Source organism: Haliotis rubra, unplaced genomic scaffold (assembly GCF_003918875.1).
Source record: "Haliotis rubra isolate DU_JTF1 unplaced genomic scaffold, ASM391887v1 Scf113, whole genome shotgun sequence".
In the NCBI taxonomy this organism is placed as follows: Eukaryota; Metazoa; Mollusca; class Gastropoda; order Lepetellida; family Haliotidae; genus Haliotis; species Haliotis rubra.
In genome coordinates, this window is record NW_025765037.1 from 821,156 (window position 1) to 835,075 (window position 13,920).

General features: G+C 40.1%; 2 protein-coding genes across 7 annotated transcripts in view; one reads left to right on the top strand and one right to left on the bottom strand.

Annotated features, from left to right (window-relative positions):
* LOC124291259 (enhancer of polycomb homolog 1-like) overlaps positions 1-8,178 on the bottom strand; it is a 25,894-nt gene extending 17,716 nt beyond the window's left edge. For both annotated transcript variants that reach the window (XM_046728212.1, XM_046728202.1), the window contains exons 1-2: positions 7,954-8,178; positions 724-880 (exon numbers count right to left, since the gene is read on the bottom strand). In XM_046728212.1, the coding sequence (XP_046584168.1) occupies positions 724-880; positions 7,954-8,106 (310 nt within the window). In that variant the 5' untranslated portion in view covers positions 8,107-8,178. The remainder of the gene's footprint in view (positions 1-723; positions 881-7,953) is intronic.
* LOC124291267 (putative hydrolase RBBP9) lies at positions 7,891-13,460 on the top strand. 5 transcript variants are annotated; one of them, XM_046728238.1, is made up of 3 exons: positions 7,891-7,991; positions 8,900-8,948; positions 12,857-13,460. In XM_046728238.1, exon 3 carries the CDS (start codon positions 12,864-12,866, stop codon positions 13,422-13,424), a length of 561 nt encoding a protein of 186 aa, XP_046584194.1. In that variant the 5' UTR covers positions 7,891-7,991; positions 8,900-8,948; positions 12,857-12,863; the 3' UTR covers positions 13,425-13,460. The 5 variants fall into 5 exon arrangements, with proteins under 5 accessions (XP_046584194.1, XP_046584202.1, XP_046584184.1 ...); XM_046728246.1 differs by having other exon boundaries at positions 7,912-8,021; XM_046728228.1 differs by lacking the exon at positions 7,891-7,991 and adding an exon at positions 8,317-8,436.
* The last annotated feature ends 460 nt before the right edge of the window (positions 13,461-13,920 follow it).

A 13,920-nucleotide genomic window follows, 5' to 3' on the forward strand; every position in this document is an offset into this window, starting at 1 on the left:
GAAACTTCGCGTCAAATAAATACTACTGCAACAAAGAAGTTGTCTATCCATAAATGTGTTCCACTTCATCATACCAGCTTCTAAATGCCACTTAAGGAAGTTGGTGAATTTCATTATGAAAACACCTCTGAATCTAAGGAATGAAATACTTAAAGACTTTTTGCAATTTTCTTGACAAGTCTACATAGTTTGGAATTCATGATAAACCTCTAGAATTTGGAAGTAGTCTAGTAGGATCCTTTTATTCATTCATTTGAACCTCTTGACAAAATCAGTGTCAACATTGGGTGGAACAAGCCTGTGAATTAGATGCTTGATTGGCATTTTAGAAGATGATATTTGATGAACATAGAGATTTTTTCTGGGTTACATCTTCTTTTTATTCTCGAGTACAACGTTTCAGGGCTTGTTCTGGCCCTGAAACGTTGTACTCGAGAATAAAAAGAAGATGTAACCCAGAAAAAATCTCTATGTTCAAGCCTGTGAAGTTTCAGGTTCTATGTTCCAGTGGTTTCAGGAAGGTGCTTACAGATGCTAATGCAGAAGTAGGCAAGACATAACTTCATTTGACTTTTAGTCAGATGAACTAAAAATTCACTTAAGATTTTCAGAAATTTCTACTCAGATCAGATAATACAATAAGGTAAATTAGTACTGGGTTGTGATCAGTAGGTTCTGATTATGTGAAACAAACTGCCTACTGCATGAATGTAGTATTCCTACCCTGAATGTGGATGTACTGCTTCCCCAGTTTGAAGTCCTGCTTGTAATATTGGTCATACTTCTCAGCAATATCTTCCACTTCAGGAATAGGAATAACCAGTGCCTCAGATGTCCCATAGACCTGCTGTGCGGACAAGGCTCTCTGAAGATGGTGCTCCTGCAATCATACAAGCTTAGGTTAAGACTGGTACGTACAATACTATGCATAGATGTGTTAGTTGCAAAAACCGATACATGAAGAAAAATAATATTGGCAAGACACAACTAACACGAAACCATAAAACTGACTATTCAAGCATTCCTTTAAGATACCTATAATGTCCAACATACAGCTTAATTAAAATGCTTATGAGTGAGTGAGCTTAGTTTTACGCCGCACTCAGCAATATTCCAGCTATATGGAGGCGGTCTGTAAATAATCGAGTCTGGACAAGACAATCTAGTGATCAGCAGCATGAGCATCAATCTGCGCAATTGGGAACCGATGACATGTGTCTCAAATGCTTATGACTAATGAGTTGGAGAGCAACCATGTTTTAACCAGATGTGCAGGGATGAGAACGGGCATGAGTGAAAAAAGAAAAAAATAGATCAGATCTGCCAAAGAGAGAGAGAGGGAGGGCAGTCATTTTGTCTAATTGCTGGGATGTCCAGATAGAGCCATGGGCTCTAGCCAACTACATCAACAAATACTTTCTATCAATCTGTCTATCCAATGTATTATAACAATATTGAGTTGGATACCTGATTGGGTCTTGAATTTTTTATAAGTATTATCTGTTTATTCCACAAAATTTCTTAAATGTTGCAGCAACAGAGTGAAGTTCCTACCTTGTGGTATTTACTTGGTAGTTTGAATTACACAGGCAACACATTTGTCATCAGTTACACAATTATCCAAGTCAATGGCAGACAAATAAAGAAGCAGTTGCTTGATACATCTTTCAGTTTGAATATTTTTATGATGCAACTGTTTAGTGAGTGAGATATGACATTGGTCACTTTGAACAGAATTTTAGTTAGATCACCATTAGGCTGATGTGGGAGAAGAGTTTATGCTTATCTCTTTGGTTAGTCATGATGTTGGGTGCTAACAAAAATCAAAACATTGTCAGACAGAATCCAAATGAACATATGACCATTAGTTTCTGGCTTGTCATTATATGACAACTCTGCACTGCAGACAATGAAGAGAAAAAATACAAAGAAACAACCAAGATAGTCAACAAAACTGAGAATTCCTATCAAAATATGGTAGAGCCCGAGCCAAATACTAACCCCACCCTGATTTTCAGTGGATTTTAGTCTTTGTATATGAAATTGCATAATCTCTGACTGATCAGAAATTATATTTAGTGGTCTGTATCTAAAAATTGTTAACTGACTATGACAATACAAAGCTCCATATTAGCTCCTTGTAATAAAGAATGCGAAATAAACAATCACAACCCAATTATTGACAATTGAGATGCTGGTGAACAAAATACTCATACTTGTTTTTTAAACAGCCTGCACAGATACACTACTCAGGCAGGACCAAAACGTCGTATTTAGTAAATGGTGTGGTCCTTATCAAATCTGGTTGGGTTGGGTTGGGTTGGTTTGTTGTTTAATGCTGCACTCAGCAATATTCCAACTATATGGCAGCAATCTGTAAATAATCAAGTGTGGACCAAACAATCCAGTGATCAACATCATGAGCATGACCTACGTAATCGGGATATGATGACGTGTCCACCAAGTCAGTGAGCCTGACCACCTGATCCCGTTTGTCGCCTCTTACAAGCAAATCTGGAGTAATTTACTTTAACAGTGTTTAATTTAGCCTATGAAGGCCTTTCAGATGCTGTACCCAACATCTTTGTTTATCAACATTTACTGATAAATGCATCATCTGCACATGAACTTTACTGCAGTGAATAATGAACAAAAGACGTCTCACTGATTACAACTGACCCATGTACTGCTGTTGTGTGCTTATGCAACAATGAACACATTTAGGGCAGCACATGAAAGGAAGACAATTATAAGTAACAGGAGTGAGGTGAGTGAGAGAATTGTTTTCCACAGCTTTTAGTAATTTCACAATGGGGGACACAAGAAATGGGCTTCACACATTGTACCCATGTGGGGAATCAATCCTGGGTCTTCGGCATGACGAGCGGACGCTTTAACCATTAGGCTACCCCACCGCTCCAAAAGTAACACGAAACAGCATGTTAAGAATTGTTATAATGAAAAATGTCTGCAGTACATATCCGTGTGTATGTGTAGTGTCCAAAAGTGAAAAGTTACATGCCAACACCTGGCACTGAGACATTGAACCAACTACAGTGAATACCATTTTGACAAACTGCTTGAGTACACCGACACTTCAATGAACCAAGAAAGGGACACATCCAACCTCATTTCTTAAGTTGTTAAGACAAAAATCAAGTGTTGGGGATTAGGCTCCTATTTCACAAAGTTATCCCCATGTTGTGAATGTCGTTTGTAGTTAAGGTATCAGTCTAAACATTGTTTAAGTACAAGTGTTCTCTGCCATTAATGGGAATCCACGATGAACTGACTGAGTTTGGTTTTACGCCGCTTTTAGCAATATTCCAGCAACATCACAGCGGGGGACACCAGAAATTGGCTTCACACATTGTACCCATGTGGGGATTCGAACCCGGGTCTTCGGCGTGACGAGCCATGGCTTTAACTACTAGGCTACCCCACCACCCCATCCATGATGGAAAACTGCAGGTCACATGCGACACCTGACAGGCTAACACTACACATAAAAACAGTCCTTTTACCACTATCACTAATATCAAAAACTCAAGAACCCTTTTCCCGGGGTACATAATATCCAAAAATATTTTCCTGATTTTTTAATATATAAGCAAAGGTCTCTATCTGATCATGGTTGCTCTTAACCATGAAGCACATTTTCCAATCAAGCATTCATTTCACTAACATCATATTTGATCTATAATAAATCATTTACTGGTGACAAAATATGTTGCAGATCTTGTTCAAGTAATCACATCACAACCATGTGTGTGTCAGCCCAATGCAAACCATGAGGTATAGAACTATATCCACTGTTCAGTTCAATTTTATTACTATTGTGTAGGAGAGTCCTAAAACTTCAAACTTCAAATTCGTTTAAAGGCGAAGTAACAAGTTCAAAATTTTCAGATTGAATGTTGAGGTTGCAGACATGTTAGTGTGGCTACACAGGTATTTGTTTTCACCATTGTTACAGTATAGCAATCGCGAAGCATACAATTTGTGAATGTATTGCAATATGGGTACAAATGTTGCAGTAGGTTTGTGAGAGTATCTTCACTGTCCACCTGATGAAGCCATCAAAGAAGGTTACCCCCATAAATAACGAGCTTTTCTGAACGAATATTGCATCGTCAAACAAGGTGTATTCGAATCAAACTGATGGAAAAGTAAATGGTAGACATTACTTATTTCCATGTCAGTGCCTCTATCAATACTTTCAATGAACAAATGGAAGTCATTGATAGTTTGATGCAAGAAAACAAGATGTAAATTTGTTTGTGATAACTCACTACTGTTTTAAGTCCCAGAAGTCATAAAAGAGTGATGATCAGAAGTAATGACTTCAAGTTGCTAATGTACCGTGACATTTGTTTATATACTTCCTGTCAAAAAGTTTAGACTCACTTAAAACACTCACTATATTTTATGGATTTTTACTGATTTCTCCACAAACTTGGGGGAACCAACTACAAACCTTATGCAGATGAATTGCACGAGGATCATGCATCAAATTGCTGAAAGGCATGTGCAAATATTGTGCATGTGAACAGCTGCATTTTGGTGTCAAGTTTTAAGAATTCGCCAATTTTCATCGCTTTTTATAATTTATTGAACTCATGACAATAATCTTTTCAATGTTACGAATTTGCTTTACAATACATCAGTTCACGTGTAAACAGGACCTTTAAACAGTATGGAATATTTTGCGAAATATAGTTTAGAACAGCTGCCTGAAGTAAATGGCTATTTTTACACTACTGAGTCTAAACTTTTGAAAGGAAGTATATTATATTGTTTTATATCATAACCATGTTATGAACAATACGCAACCACTTGATTTCTTACTGTACTGCTACACCTGCATAAGGCAGCTTTCAAGGAAGGGTTGGAGTCTCCCATTGATCAGAGGGACTAGCTGTTTTCTTACTGGAATCTAGTTCTGAACCTAAGTTGCCTAGGCTTGACAAGCAAATTCTTTAAATGTTGGTTACAACTTAGGGTTAAATGCTGCATTGGTGAGAATATAGGTTTCATTGGTGTGCTAAGAAAATGCAAATTATCAACCTCCCCACTGTTATTGCAATGTGTGGATTCAAATAGACAAAGGATCATAATTGAGGCAGATCATGGCGCAAGTAATATTTTAAGGGCATCATCCTGCTTCTTACAAGGAGGAGAGGGCTACCTAAATTATTTTTATGCATCTTGGGTTTCTTTCAAGAACACTAAACAAGTACTTGACAAATATATTGTGACAATTCAGGCAAATAGATGTTAATGACTAAATAAAGTAAAGATGATTGTTACCACAATGGTAGAAATTTACACAAAAGCTTCATAATCCATGAAGGTGGCTAGTAGTCACAAACACTAAATCATCCTTATGAATTATATTTCTTTTTCCAGATGACGTTGGTGAGACAACTTAAGTTTTCATTCAGAGATGGTGACTCATTACAACTTGGAAATGTATATCAAATGTAGCCTTTCAAAAGTGGTAAATCATACAAAATATTATATATAAAGAGTTTTGTCAATCAGTTTCCAATAATGTGGCAAAGACTACCAAAACTCTCAACAATGAACATCAACAGTAAATGTCAGTATAAAATTCAAGTAGAAACTCATATACTTTGTATCTGTGGAAGTGTTTCTGCAAACATGTATTGTACCCCTATCAAAGTAGCAATTACTATTGTCTAAGATTTTGATAAATTCAAACCACACAGTTGAACTATCAACTGTTTTAAATGTTGTCAGTCATAATTTTTCTTACTCTGGACTCAACAACAAACCAAAAGTACTGATAAAATTAAGATCACTGATCCATACATAAAAAACATATGGCTTGTTTTCAGAAACATTTAAGCTGGGTCATTATCTAAATGCCACCCATGGTATAAGTATGCATACTTTTCTGTAACGAAATGTGAAAAGAGAACGTAAGAAACTTGCATGCATAAATTCGCAGTTTGGGACAAAAGTGGCGGTCTCAGACTGTCAGGCAAGCACATATTTCAAACACTGGAAATTGATAGCAATCAGACCAAATTAAGCAAGTTTTCTCCATTTACAGTTAAAAATTAAATTATAAAAGAGTAGGATAAATCTTAGTGACATGAAAGCTCTGTATTTCTAACATGACCAGACAAAGTGATGGTTATTGGCTTGAATTTGGTATTGTTTTTCTTTGTAATAAGGATTTGTGCATTGCAACAAGTACCACAACAGATTGCATTCAGTCTTCAATTTGTTAGTTTGTATTCTGTTAGAAGTTGCCATGGACACAATGCACGTACAACAGACACATTCTGTAGTGGAAACTGGTTGCAAACAGTCAATGGACACATTTGTTTCTTTTACTTTTCTTTCAAGTTAAAATCCATGAATAGTCCAGGTTGATTATATACTTAAAGACAACGATTACATTCCCGACTCAGCAACTGTTGCATACACAGAGTGAATAATATTGATACTGGGATCACAACTGGAGGGTTGGCATGAAGAAGGCATCTACCACAAACCACATACACCGGTCTTGGCTCACCTATGACTAATGCATTACACAACTCCTTAAAAATATGAAAGAAAACCCCTTATTATTGCTTCTCTATGAGAAGAACCAGACATGTATAGTGTCGGCTTTACTGGTCACTGGTTGTTCTTTTTTAACAATGAATGATGTAGTAAACACAATGTGTGCAACCTATGTTCACTGAATGTCAAAAATGACATATTATCATGTTATGCTGATTGCCTCAAAAATCAAAATAAGCATAATAAGTAGCAACCGTGCACCATGACTGTAATATCAGCACCCACTGGCAAACATTATTCAGGAATTGACACAAAATGAACTCAAAAGACACTTCAAATATTCAGTACAATGATGCCTCTGTTGAACAAAGTGTGAAAGGAATAAACTTGAAAGAATTCAAAGTATGTTCAAGCAGGTTTTCCAACGTATATATATGTGTGTGTGTGTGTGTGTTTGTCTATGATCAGCTGAAGATACTGTCTGTTTAGTTTTTACTACACCTAAGACAGCAACATTAATTATCATGCTTTCTACAGTCCAAGGTTTACTCCAACCGTGAACACTGCAACATATGAAGTCCAAAATTGGTTTAACTGATGTCACAACACGATAACACTCACACTGAACCAATCATGTGTTTTGACTGTAATACAGATACGTGTAGCTTATGGTTATATGCACGGTGTACACAAACAAACTGAACATGTTATTTTCTAGCTGCAACATATATGCCCCAGGGTAAGAAATTGAACATCAATTCACTAAAAATGTGCAAGAAGATTGAATGGGTGCACAACTGAAGCATCGATCATTACCGCAAGTCTACAACAAACAATTACGAAAATAAAAAACAAGAAATAGATAGCTAATGAGATTTTAATACTATTAGGTCTAAAATGTGTTAAAGACACTGCAATATTGCAAAATATTTGGCAGAAGTTCAAAAGGGGAATCCCCAATATATTGCAGGGATTCCCTTGACCCAGATAAGACAAAACTTGGTTTACTTGTAACCTGGTGAGTTATTTCAGTTTATTTGTCCATAACAACAAGTTCTAAATGACAAAGGGGGTCCACATCAGCCGACAATGTTGTCAGTTTTTGTACTTTTCCGACGAGATGAAATTTTGACACACACCAAGTTCGCATCGTATCGTCACTACTGTCTAAATATGGCGCTTGATGTCACGTGACTTAGTGGACAAAATAATGCTTCACAGACAAAGACTGGACGTTTCCTGGCAATATTTTCAGAGTCATGAACACAACGATATCCATGAAATGCAGCAACAACATCAATAAGTAGCGCAATCGCCTCATAATGTCCCTTTCGAATGAATCTAGGTAAAGTGCGCGCCACCAAGATGGCGGCCAATCACAAATTCCGGTTGCTCTAAACAAAGGCAACGTACCGTTTCCTCTTCTTTTTCCATTCCAGTCGGCATCAGAGGTACAGATCTGTTGATCGTTGCAAAATCAGGTAGATCAGGTATCTCATCCGCCCTGAAAACAGGCATGGGCTTCGTGGCGTCCAGCGCCCGAGCCCTAAACGATACCTTGCTCATCTTGCCACCCTAGATATGCTAATGAGCCTGTTCAAGGAAGTTTTCGTACAAAGTGACGGTTAGAGCCCTCAATTGCGGACTCTACCACACTGAAAACAAACGATAGTGTCAATACATTTTGCCGAAGGTCTAAATCTAGCACTAGAACGTCGCCCTAGTTTACCCAAAGTCCGCAAACCCAGTATATTTTCTACGATTTTCGTGTTTCATCATGGCGGACTTGCCAGTCCATCAAGGTATCCCAAGATTCATTGTACATTGGCGGGTGCGCGCGCATGTGTTTTCATTCACACACAAGCGTACTACGAATCTTACTACAAACAGAGACTGGTAATCAATTTAATTGCTGGTTATTTTTGTGAGGTTCCCACTATAGCTACTGTACGCCTTATAGATCGACTGCTGCTCAAATCATTGCATGACAGTGACACATGTATTTGGTGTCTGGGGGTATATAGTGCTGTGCGGCGATAGCTAAACGGAATGGGCGTGGCTTGACAATATTTCCACGTGGTCGAAAATATGTGTTTTCACATGCATTGTGACCAGTACATTTTTCAGCAATTGTATCCTGCAATATTTCATATAATTATCTATGTTCATTGGACATTGTAAATGTTCATTTCTAAATATATCTTTTTTTGTTCAAATCGTTTAAATACCTGATTTTGAACAATGTTACATATGGTATCTGTATCATAGTATATGTGTTTTGTACATTTTGCACACATAGCCATTTACGAACATTGACGATCGCCCCTGTAATACTTGTACCTTATTATTTCTATTACAGGCTCATCACAGGCGATTTAAAGGGAAGGCCCCCCACAAGGATACACAAGGTGAGTGAGTGAGTTTAGTTTTACGCCACGCTCAGCTATATGGCGGCGGTCTGTAAATAATCGAGTCTGGACCAGACAATCCAGTGATCAGCAATGAGCATCGATCTGCGCAATTGGGAACCGATGTCATATGTCAACCAAGTCAGCGAGCCTGACCACCCGATCCCGATAGTGGCCTCTTACGACAAGCATTGCATGGTTACTGAAGGCACATTCTAACCCGGATCTTCACGGATGGATGCATAAGGACCTGGTAGGACCATGGATATTTGGACAGCTATTAAATAATTATATTATTAATATAAATTATTGATGTCACCACATACGTTGCCACTGTCGATGCACTCCATTATTCAACCATTTATTCACGTTCAGGGAGTTATTACTTGCATTCTGAATAACCTCTGTTCATAGTTTAAATCACCATGACCTTTATATTAACACCCCCACCCTAACCCCCGAAATTCCCTATTTCACAGTCTCTAGAATCTCTAGGTCTGTCAAATGTCCCCAGTATAATATTTTCCTCCCAAAGGAGGTCAAATCTTAAACACACCGTGACATGGCAGATGTCACGTTGACCCACTGTCTCTGTCTAATATAATGGGCGTATATGGGACGTCCTATATTCCAACCCGTCAGGTGTGATTTACCATGATAATCTTATACTGGGGCCATTTCCACTAAATGCCAATTTCTCGGTGTATACCCGGACGACCTAATTTGGATGCCTGACACAATTTCAAATCACCTAAAGTCTGTTTACAGTGAAAACGTACCGATGAATTTCACTTTAAACTAAAAAGTAAACGAAATAAAGTGAAATTATGATTGCGAATACTCATAACTTTACCTTGCCAATTGAACATTAAAATCTCAGAATTTTATTCAACTTGGGATAAAATTTGATTAACAAACGATCATAGTTTCAAATCGCCATTATTGGTTTGTATTACAAGGGTGTATGCACATCAAATGAAACACCGAGAACAAGTAGGGTTGGTCTAAGTTAACGCTCATCACGCACCGCACGTGCATTTGTTTCACTGTTCCAACTACTGCGCTTACCCCCTTGTAATACAAACCAACGATATCGATTTGAAACTATGATCGTTTGTTAAACAACTGTTATCCCAAGTTGAATAAAATTCTGAGTTTTAAAAGTTCATTTGGCAATTATAATTAACGCTGACACAAGACTAAGATATTTGTGACCACTTAGCTGCACCGATTTCTCTGCAAACCAAGTCACAATGTAATGACGAAACACTTTCCCCAACGCGTGATGACTACTAGTATTTCCTAAACACATATTGATACTCCGGTATCAAAAACATAATCCGGGTGCGATTCTCCACATGGGTACAATGCAGGGACGGATACAGCTTTTTAAGAAAGGGGGGTGCACACTCTTGAGAAAGGGGGTGCACACTTCATTTACACCTCCGTTTTCACGAGAGTTTCAAATGTCATTAAATAAACTTTCAGGACAAAAGCGGGGGGTTGGGGGTGGGGTGCGCACCCCTGCATCACCCCATCTAGAAGCCGCCGTGATATTGCTGGAATACTGCTTAAAGCGGCGTAAAACCATATTCACTCACTCATTCAAAACATCATCCCAGAGAAGATTAAATCAAGGATGAAAGTAAGTAAGCAAAATAACTGAAAAAATTTATACGGAAATATTTGATTATTCCAAGCTCGTATAATCACCCTGTAAATTATTATCTAATTTTATAAACCCAACCAAGCATGGCAGGCCCTCATTACCTGATAACGACATTATCATACATACAGTAACTGCGGCATGTACTGTACCGGAAGTATGCCCTATGCTGCTTGGTTAATGAGCATGTCCGCCCCGCTGTGTCCTGTGACGTTCATCTAATCAATGAAATCCCTGGGATTCCGGGTAAGAACATAATGCTGGTTGTTAGAGGCGACTTAATGGATTGCGTTGTCAGGATCAGTAACTTAGTTGATTGCCTGTCATTGACATAGAAAGAGTGAGTGAGTGAATTTAGTTTTACGCCGCACTCAGCAATATTCCAGCTATATGGCGGCGGTCTGTAAATAATCGAGTCTGGACCAGACAACCCAGGGATCAACATCAAGAGCATGATCTACGCAATCGGGATATGATGACGTGTCAACCAAGTCGGCGAGCCTGACCACCCGATCCCGTTAGTCGCCTCTTACGACAAGCATGCATGGCTTACTGAAGATCAATTCTAACCCGGATCTTCACGGGTGACATAGAAAGAAGATACTTGTTGTTACTCTGCCTGGTGCTGGGCATATGGGATAAAACCAGGACTGACCAACTTGGGGTCGGTATATTGGGTCTGATTGGGGTATTCATGTTAAACTGCGGCACGGTATCTCAGTAGGTTGGTGGGCCCGGCGAAGTCCAGGGGCCCGTTTCACAAAGATGTACAAAATCATGCCCAGATTATTACAATCGTCTCACACTAACACATATACATGCACGTGACCCGTGAAAATCCGGGTTAGAATTGATCTTCAGTTACCCATGCTTGTCTTAAGAGGTGACTAACGGGACCGGGTGTTCAAGGTCGCTGACGTGGTTGACCTATGTCTTCGTATCCCAATTGCGTAGAACGATGTTCATGCTGTTGATCCCTGGATTGTCTGGTCCAGACCCGATTATTTATAGACCGCCGCCTTATAGCTGGAATATTGCTGAGTGTGGCGTAAAACTAAACTCACTCACTCACTATACATGCACGTAGGTCGTTCCGTATGTGCAGTGATCTTGAACTCCATGTATAGAACACAATTCACCTCACCTCAGTGTTGATGATAGCAGTCAAGCTATTTACAGATCGCCATCGTACAACAGGGATGTTCCTGAGAGCAGCGGTTACTGATACTGCTGATAATGACAATACGAATAATCTGAAATGTAACATTTAAAATATCAACAATATGTTCACTTCAATGTATATCATGCTTTTTTGTGTTGTTCTGTAAGCAGTGTTTCTAGTTCAACTCCGATATGACCTCCGCTTTATTTATGTCCACAAAGTAATGTTGATGTTCGTCACACCGAAGACCCGGGTTCGATTCCCCACATGCGTACAACGTGTAAAGCCCATTTCTGGTGTCCTCCGCCGTGATATTGCTGGAATATTGCTAAAAGCGGCGTAAAACTAAACTCTTTCACTCACTTGGATGAAAACATTGCTACTACTATATTTACTTTAAAGAAACGTAACGCGATTAAGTTTAAAGTGGGAGAAAAACACGAAGTGGTACAGGGCTCGGATGTCTACCACTGAAACCCACGAGTATGTAGATGGTTCTGACAAACGAAGGATCATTATCAGTGAGTGAGTGAGTGAGTTTGGTTTTACGCCGCTTTTAGCAATATTCCAGCAATATCACGGCGGGGGACACCAGAAATGGGCTTCACACGTTGTACCCATGTGGGAAATCGAACCCGGGTCCTCGGCGTGACGAGCGAACGCTTTAACCACTAGGCTACCCCACTGCCCCCATTATGAGTGCCAAGTAAGAGATGAACCCATGATCAAAGGTTTCTGAAACCTTGGGACAGAAACCCTGCACGATGAATTGCAGCGCATTATGTATGACGGGGTCATCGGTAGCGCCCCACCAAATCGCCCACCCCTAAGTAACTGGTCGACGGGGTAGCCTAGAGGTTAAAGCGCTCTCTCGTCATCACACTGAAGGCCCGGGTTCTGTTTCCCACACGGCTACAATGTGTGAAGTCTATTTCTGGTGTCCTCACCGTGATATTACTGGAATATTGCTAACAGCGGAGTAAAACTACACTCACTCACCCTCAAAACCTTAGTGTTTACTTTGTGATTCCCATTGATGGGGCGATTGTGTCTAACGCTTTTTTTGCTTTTCTTGAACAGACCACAGATGTCCCTACGAGTGGTGATAGTACCTGGGAACGGCTGTGATGCGGTATTCAACGCCAACTGGTATGGCTGGCTGTACCACGAGCTCAACAAGAAGGGTATAACCTGTGAACTGAGAAGCATGCCTGATCCGTATGTAGCACGGGAGAGTGCTTGGATCCCTTTCATGCACGATGAACTCAAATGTGACCACACGACCATCATTGTTGGACACAGTTCTGGGGCCGAAGCAGCCATGAGGTACTGTGAGACGTACAAAGTCAAGGGCATAGTGTTGGTGTCGGCTTGCGTCACTGACCTCGGGGACGCCAACGAGAGGGCAAGCGGCTACTACAGTAGACCATGGGAGTGGGAGAAAATACGAGCTAACGCCGGTTTCATTGTGCAGTTCGGTTCCACAGATGACCCGTTCCTTTCTTGGGATGAGGAACAGAGCAAGGTGGTTGAGGGGCTCAGTCCCGAACTGTACAAGTTTGAGGACCGAGGACACTTTATGACAGGCGTGTTCCATGAACTGCTTGACCTCGTCGTGAAGAAGGTGCAGGAATCGCCCAAGCTTTAGCAATCCTCTCAACGTTGAATAAATAGATCGTTTGTCTTCAGTTATTATTCGTTTTTACACGGAATGATTGAGTGAGCCAACTGGGCGTGACGACATTTTACTAGTTACCATCAGTACTATCTGAGTGTCACACTAGTTCCCTATTAAGCTTGGAGCAAGCAAACCAACATCAGAACTTGGCCCAGTACGTTTATGTACTGTCCCTGAACCTTGCCCCTGGATCTCTGGGGGCGGTGGGGTACCTAGTAGTTAAGACCTTCGCTCGTCACGCCGAAGACCCGGGTTCAATTCCCCATGTGGGTACTAACCGCCTCCGTGGTGTAGTGGTTAGAGCGTCCGCCCGGAGAGCGGAAGGTCGCGGGTTCGATCCCCGACCGCGTCATACCAAAAGACGTTAAAATATGGTACTTGTTGGTCCCTGCCTGGTGCTCGGCATTAATGGGTACAACAAGGACTGGTCGGCTCGGAGTCAGTATAATGTGTCTGAGTGGGGTAT

What these genes read in the sequence shown, in the direction of transcription:
- LOC124291267 (XM_046728238.1), top strand. Translation starts at nt 12,864, where the DNA reads ATGTCCCTACGAGTGGTGATAGTACCTGGGAACGGCTGTGATGCGGTA.